General features: G+C 50.5%; 1 protein-coding gene across 1 annotated transcript in view; it reads left to right on the top strand.

Annotated features, from left to right (window-relative positions):
- LOC118212418 (NMDA receptor synaptonuclear signaling and neuronal migration factor) overlaps positions 1-7,765 on the top strand; it is a 40,826-nt gene extending 33,061 nt beyond the window's left edge. The window contains exons 9-16 of the mRNA XM_035390264.1: positions 886-1,016; positions 1,386-1,469; positions 2,658-2,691; positions 2,812-2,882; positions 2,995-3,074; positions 3,307-3,409; positions 7,137-7,212; positions 7,537-7,765. Of these exons, the coding sequence (XP_035246155.1) occupies positions 886-1,016; positions 1,386-1,469; positions 2,658-2,691; positions 2,812-2,882; positions 2,995-3,074; positions 3,307-3,409; positions 7,137-7,212; positions 7,537-7,634 (677 nt within the window). The 3' untranslated portion in view covers positions 7,635-7,765. The remainder of the gene's footprint in view (positions 1-885; positions 1,017-1,385; positions 1,470-2,657; positions 2,692-2,811; positions 2,883-2,994; positions 3,075-3,306; positions 3,410-7,136; positions 7,213-7,536) is intronic.
- Positions 7,766-8,093: the final 328 nt, after the last annotated feature.

The following is an 8,093-nucleotide window of genomic DNA, read 5'->3' as shown; positions in this document are numbered from 1 at the left end:
TTGCGCATGTGTGGGCGCGTTTGTGTGTGTGCACTGTATGCACGCACGTGCAAGCGTGTGCATGTGGGTTTATTTTTATGTTGTCGTTGTCTGTGACACATGTTCATGTTTGTCATCTCCATCTGATGCCTGTTTCTGACGTCGCTGTGTTCCTGGTGCATTGTGGGCAATGTTCTATAGGAGTCAAGTTTTTTGTCTTCTTTTCCTTGTATATCACTGTTTCTCTCTTCTCTCTGTAGTAGCAAAGCTGTTTGTTTCTGTTTGTAGTTTGAATTTGGCCTCAACTCGTTCTCTCCCACCCTTGACTGTCTCTTTCCTTTCTCCTCCACCTCTGCGATTTTCTTTTTCCCTCCCTTTATTCTTCTAATAAAACCCTTTCTTCCACAATTATTCACTGGCTCATCCCTCTATCTATATGGCCCCATTCCACTCTTAACTGGCTCCTCCCTCTGTTGTCTCACTGCTCTGCACTCTGTTTTGCTGGTCCCTCCCTCTGCCTCCGCCCCTTTTCTTGCTGGCCCCTCCCTCTGCCTCCGCCCCTTTTCTTGCTGGCCCCTCCCTCTGCCTCCATCCATTTTCTTACTGGCGCCTCCCTCTGCCTCCTGCCCCGCGCCTTTTCTTGCTGGCCCCTCCCTCTGCCTCCGTCACCGTTTTCTTGCTGGCCCCTCCCTCTGCCTCCATCCATTTTCTTGCTGGCGCCTCCCTCTGCCTCCTGCCCCTCCCCTTTTCTTGCTGGCCCCTCCCTCTGCCTCCCGCTCCGGCCCCTTTTCTTGCGGGCTCCTCCCTCTCTCTCCTACCCCCGCCCCTTTTCTTGCCGGCCCCTCCCACCCCCGTCCCGTTTCTTGCTGACCCCTCCCTCTGTGCTACTTTCCCTGGCTGTGATAGGTGGGGACCTGCAGTCGTCCTGCGGGACTCTGGATGAGGGGGTGTGCGATGACACCCTGGACTGGGAGGAGGAGAGAGAGCTGGAGAGGGTGGCCTGCGAAGGGGACGACTTCATCCCCCCTAAAATCATGGTGAGGCGCGCCCCAGACTGCTCCCCAGGCTGTAGCAATGGGGCTAACATGCAGTCCTCTCTAAAAACAGTTTACAGTTCAGTCAGTCCGCAGAAGCTTTCAGCTTACTGTGTGCGTATCAGCTTACAAAAGGTGCGTTTAACCACGGCAAGCAGACATCACTCGAGGTAGCGATCGCCAATATTGATATCAAATCAAATCCACTTTCGAGATGCACGCCTCAGTACCTAAATTCTGCTTCCCTGATATATTCTCTCTCTCTCTCTCTCTCTCTCTCTCTCTCTCTCTCTCTCTCCCTCTCTCCCTTTCCCTCTCTCTCTCTCCCTCTCTCCTTTTCCCTCTCTCTCCCTTTCTCTCGCTCTCTCTCAGCTCATCTCCTCCAAGGTGCCGAAGGCGGAGTACATTCCCAACATCATCCGCAGAGACGACCCCTCCGTCATCCCCATATTATACGTGAGTCTTCTGGCACAACCGCTCCTGCACATGCCTGTGCATGACGACGAAAGTCCAGTCTGTATACAGCCACACTCGAACCCGGGGGTGCCCAAACCTCTGGGTCCTGGCCCCATTTGGGGTCCCTTGATATGAGGATTGGCTTGCCTGAAAATTTTGGGGGGAAAAAAAAAATTAGACATTTTTTTTTGTCTCTTTTAAATATGTGAATGTAGGCCTACTACATGTGGATCATCACAACAATACAGCTGTAGTAAAGCAGGTAGCAGGAGTGGTCATGGTGTATCACAAATATAGTTACTGTTAAATGGTGTTAGGCACGAGGCATGTGTGTGGGTGGGATGCTGAGGTTGTGTACGTTTGTGAACATTAATTTTGGGGTCTCTTCAGAAAAAAGTTTGGGAACCCCTGCTCTAGTCTATGCGCAGTTACACGCCAATGTACTGTATATTTATCCACACCCCAACCTATGTACAGCTGCACTGTAACCTATAAACAACTACCTGTCCTAAATACTACCGAACCATGTCGTATATACAACCAAACACTGTCCTGTATACAAACACACTCTGTCCTGTAAGGAACCGCACTGCAACCAATATACAACCAGACCCTAGCCTATATACAGGCATCCAACTCGTACCACCCCCCACTCCCCCACGCCCACACTCACACACACACACACACACACACACACATACTCATCCCACTATCCTGAAGGTCAGATATTATCTCTGTTTATCTTCTGTCGAGCAGACAGTGATTCCACTTTCTCTGTCAGATAAAGATATGACTACTCCTGGTGAAGCTGAAGTTATTCCTGGTGGAACAGTCACATAACATAACATAACATAACGTAAGACGAGAACAGGCCATTCAGCCCAACACTGCTCGTCTATTCCTACCACTAAACTGTACTTCATGCTTAGTTTACCTAAAAGCTAGATAGTATCTAACACTGTATCAAGCCGGGCCTTGAATGCCCCCAGTGTTTCTGCCTCCGCTACATGTCCAGGCCAGCTATTCCACACATTAACCACTCTCTGTGTGAGAAAACATTTCCTAATGCCTGTGTGAAATTTACCCTTGGCCAGTTTCCATTTATGCCCCCTCGTTCTGCTAACCGAACTCAGCTCAGTCCTCATGTTCCATCCTGTTCTAACTTCTTCTCCTCTCTTCCCTCTCCAGGATCATGAGCACGCCACCTTCGATGACATCCTTGGTAGGTTTGTGGTTGCGCAACGCTGTTTTCAGAACGCCTCTCTTTGTGGCTGGGGGGGGGGGGTCTCTCTCTTTCTCTTTCTTTCTCTCATTTTCTTTATTTCTGTTCTTTCTCTCACAGAGGAAATTGAAAAGAAGCTCACGACCTACAGGAGAGGCTGCAAGATCTGGAAAATGCTCATCTTCTGTCAGGTAAAGAGGAAAGAGGGCTCACTGGAGTCACTGGTGTTTGTGTGTGTGTGTGTGTGTGTGTGTGTGTGTGCACGTGTACCCGCCTGACCTTACCTATGTCACTGTCCCTCAGGGTGGACCTGGTCACCTGTACCTGCTGAAGAACAAGGTGGCCACTTTTGCCAAGGTGGAGAAGGAGGAAGACATGAGCCAGTGAGTGACATCATCATGACATCATTGCACAGTGACCATAACACTGTCTTATACTACACCATAATAACTACCGTGCTCACGCACCATCATAGCCAATGCTACACTATCTATACTGTTATGCTCTGTTATAAGCACAGCTGAAGTTCTCTCTTTTTTTTCCATGCTTGTGTGTGTGTGCGTGTGTGTGTGTGTGTGTGTGTGTGTGTGTGCGCGTGTGTGTGTGTCTGTATAGGTTTTGGAGGAGGCTCAGCAGGTTCATGAGTAAGGTGAATCCAGAGCCCAACCTCATCCACATCATGGGCTGCTATGTGTTGGGAAACCCCAATGGAGAGAAGGTACTTCTGCCCTCCTAACACACTCAGTACACTGGACCAACACACTCAGTACACTGGACCAACACACTCAGTACACTGGACCAACACACTCAGTACACTGGACCAACACACTCAGTACACTGGACCAACACACTCCATTTACCAATCCAGTACAGTGCGGCTATACACACCACACACACCAATTTGACTACCACTACGCATTATGTGCTGGTCTACTTAGTCATCGTGGGTTCCGCCAGGTGATAAACCAGGTTTTCATTCATTGCAGGAACTTGTGGGGACGTGTAAGTATAAACACTTAAGCTGATCTCCTCCTTTACTGTTTCACTCCCGCTCTTACTGCAGCTTTTTCTGAAACATATGGCTGCATCTCTGCTGTACTAAAGCACATACACACACACACATGCAGGCACACACACACACACACACACACACACACGTACACGTACACACACACGCGCGCACACACGTGCACACCCACACACGCGCACACACACACATACACACACACACACGCTCACACGCGCACACACACCCATACGCACGCATGCACACACACACACACGCACGCACACACAATCTCTCACAGAGACACACCACAGGCACCCCCCCCGCCTTCCACATGGTTCCAAAGCACACACCCTCCAGTGAGGCTGGTTCCTTACAGGTGGACTGCAGAGGGGATTGAAGGAGCACTGAGGTTTTGTGTATCTGGGTGTGCATTTAGTAGACCCCCCCCCCCCCCCCTCACCTCACCCCCTCCTACCTGAGTCTGAGTCTCCCTGTTACCTCACCCTTAGTCACGCTGCTAGTTATAGCCGGGCTACTCTATTGTTGTTTCATTCTTTTATTTGTTGTTTTGCTTTTTTGTGCCTTTGCTCACCTCTGTTTGTTTACTTTTGTTTTTGTGGCATTGTCTTTCGGTCATGGTGCAGCACATTGGGCTACAGCCACTGTATGAAATGTGCTACTTCCCTTTCGAGGAAAGACCTCACTGCCACATTCTCCCCTTGCTAACACCCCACCGCATTCTTATCCGCTACAACTCACCACCGCTGCGCTCTCCTGCGCTAACTCACACACATCCGGTCACTATTTCTTTCTTTCTCTCTCTGTCTGTCTTTTTTTGTCTCTCATTCTCTCTGGCCTTCATCACCAAAATGGCCGTCGTATGTCATTCCCCAGACGGGGCACTTCTCGCTGTGGGGTGTTTGATGTGTTCTGCCCTTCGCCATAAAGCACTTTGAAGTGCTCAGAGGAACGGGGTCATATAAATGCATTAAATTGAAAACGTGATCCATCATCCGGTTTCCTCCTTTTCTTCATGCTCTTGTTCCGCTCTTTTCTCCGAATTTGGAACGCATTCACCTGCCCATCATTGCTGTGGCTTTCATTGGTGGTTGGTGAGAACGCAGACAAGCTCACGCACATCTTAAACACGTGATGTCTATTTGCTGCATCATTTTCACTCCCTTAGTCCAGAAGTTGAGCTCACACAGACGTGAGCCGGAGGAAGACACTTTCATGTGCGGCTTTGGCAAGCAGGCTGCGCGTTCCTGATTGACCAGAGGGGGTCGCTGTTGAGCAATGAGACATGGTTATCCCCACTAACTGAATCCCTCCCTCCATGGGATACACTGCCGCCAACTACGCATCACACTGCTCTGTCAGCCAGACCGTGGGGCCCGTCCACACACTGGAACAGTGTTTTAACAGGATGAGCCCCCCAGCAGCCCTCCCAAATATACTGCAGTAGGATACCTCGGGCCTGCTTAGCCAAAACACCAATGATGGAATGTTTAGTCCTGAGAGATGTGTGCGTGTGTGTGTGTGTGTGTGTGTGTGTGTGTGTGTGTGTGCGCGTCTGCTTCTTTGTGCGTATATGTGCATGTATATAAGTGTCTGTTGGCATGTGTTTGTATGTATCAGGTGTACGTATGTCTGTAGGAAGAGGGAATTAACCTGACGTGACTTCAGATTTTAAAACGCGCGCACACACACACACACACACACACACACACACACACAAGCATCCGCTCACTTGTGCAGGGAGGCTCAGCGGTTGGCTAATTACCAGTTTAGCGGGGCAGCTTGCACTGCTGAACATTTCACGGCCTCTTCATTTAAATTTCTGCGAACTTACTGAAACTGCTCTTGTGAATCTTGCTTAAGGGCACAGCAGCACAGCCACACGCCACATCTGGCTCATGCGCCTCATTTCAAACTCTCCAAAACCCCTTAAACACCAATAACATTCAGCAGAAATACTTTTTTTTTAAACAAATATTCAGATTCGATTTTCACCATTCATGCCATTTTATTTTTTTGGTTAGCAATGTTTCCTTGAGTCAATTCTCAGGCAGTTGCAACAAAAAAAAAAAGGGTTTCAAATGTTGTCGTTGTCTGAAAGTGTTTGAAGTGTTTTTATATGCATTTGAGGTATATCTGTGACGTGCAGCTTTTGAATGCTATGAATCGGGGGGGGGAGGGGGTGGCAGTCTTGTCACAGTAAGGGCTCCACCATATGCCGTATCCAGCGTTGCGATTACTGTCCCTTCTCGGGTTCCTCAGCGTATTAAAGTGGCGTTCTGCGCCACACCGGAAGATTTCCGCATTTCGCTCCGGTCGCCGACGGCAACGTGCCTAAACTGTCAATAGAACCTCCGCTCTGCCCCCCAGATTCGGGTTTGAAAGTGTGTGCGGCCTCCCTATTGGCCAACCAGCGGCGTTCGGCGCGGTGTGGCAGTTGGGCACACTCTCTTTTTAAACGTTTGTCGCCGAACGTCGCCAAGAGGTCGTTCAAATATTCAACAGCGGGGTGAATTATTAATAAAGGACTGTGGAGCAGTGAGAGGCTTCGCGGGCAGTGGGGGTTTTTTTGTGGTTTTTTTTTTGTTTTATTCACTCTCCGTAGTCACAGAGTGGCTTTTTAACATCTCGCCTTGGTGAATGATAACGTATTGCAGCTCGTAGTTTTTTGCGTGAGGTGAACGTCATTGTAAATGTGTAAGCTCTGATACAGGGCCTATCGTCACGGAGACCATAGGGCTACCTTCTTTAGCGACTTCTTTCCGGGGCCAAGCTTCTTCTTTCTGCAGGTCAAACATTGTCCGCACGCTGTTTGTAAAACTGTGCACAGATAAGCTGCGTTGTTCTCCGTCTGTTAACGAAGTAGATGCCTTCTTTAACATACGTACAGTTATTAATTATTGTTCTGCTTTTGTCGGGAGGTGTGCTGACGTCGCACCGATGCCGAGTCGCCAGTCGTCTTTGGCGCGTGTGAATAATACTTTTCTCTCAGTGATGAAATGCCGACGGTGTGTGTGTGTGTGTGTGTGTGTGTGTGTGGTGGGCTGCATTGGGCCCCGGGGCTGCCAGCTGAAGAGCCCAGCTCAAAGCTGTCTGTCTGCCTGCCTGCCTGCCTATCATGGCTCACCGTTTAGCTGTCGACCCTCCTGATTGGCTGAGCGTCGCTGCTGGGCGGGTGCTTTATTGTGGATGTAGGGAGTAAGCCGGGCTTTGTGGCTGTGTGCGGACCGCTCTCTCTCTCTCTCTCTCTCTCTCCCTCTCTCCCTCTCTCCCTCTCTCTCTCTCTCCCTCTCTCTTTCTCTCTCTCTCTCTCTCTCTCTCTCCCTCCCTCTCTCTCTCTCCCTCTCTCTCTGTGTGAGCGTTGGGGGAAAGGCAGGGCTGTGATTAAGTGGGGGTCTGGCTTATCGTTCCCCTGCAGCTGTTCCAGAAGCTGAAGAATCTGATGAGGCCGTACTCCGTCACGTTCGAGTCACCTCTGGAGCTGTCTGCGCAGGGTGAGAGAATCTGCACACTTACATACACACACACACACACACATACACTCACACACACACTTACACACACACACATACACTTACATACACACACACACTCACACACACACATACACTTACATACACACATACACATATACACACACACACACTTACATACTCACACACACACTCACATACACACACGCATATACACACACACACACACACTTACATACACACACACACATACACTTACATACTCACAATCACACCACGGCTGACTGTTCTTCTCTTCTCTTTTCCCTGTCCGTCCGTCTGTCCGTCCGTCCGTCCCGGCTCCAGGTAAAGAGATGATCGAGATGTACTTCGACTTCCGCCTCTTCCGCCTGTGGAAGACTCGCCAGCATTCTAAGCTCTTCGACTACGACGACCTCGTGTGACCACGCCCATGTCCGGCCCTCTCCCCGTCACCCATAGCAACGCGCCGCGACCCCCTGCGCAACCCCTTCGTCCCGAAGCCCGTCGTCGCGGAGACACTCCCGAAACGAGAAGGACTGCAGGGGGGCTGGGACGCGGGGGGAGGGGCAGGGGTGGGACGGGGGGGGGGCGAGGGGTGTCTGAACCACGCGGGCCTCGGTCCGATGGCGGCCAGAGAGAGAGAGAGAGACGATGTCATCGCTCCCGTCACATGACCCGAGGTCTCGCCTCCGCTTCTCTTCCTTTGCTCTCGAGCCTGGAGGAGCGAAGTTGACAGAGGAATGAAACGGGGTTGAGGGACTACAGTAGACAAACACTTTCGGAGAAAGACGATGGGAGAGAAGGGGAAGGTCTGCGGAAGAGGAAGAGGAGGAGGAGGAGGAGGAGGAGGAAGAGAGAACCGTTTTATTTTTGGCGAGAGA

Source organism: Anguilla anguilla, chromosome 14 (assembly GCF_013347855.1).
Source record: "Anguilla anguilla isolate fAngAng1 chromosome 14, fAngAng1.pri, whole genome shotgun sequence".
Classification (NCBI taxonomy): Eukaryota; Metazoa; Chordata; class Actinopteri; order Anguilliformes; family Anguillidae; genus Anguilla; species Anguilla anguilla.
The sequence above is the reverse complement of the archived record's forward strand: the minus strand, read 5'-3'. Positions and strand labels throughout refer to the sequence as shown.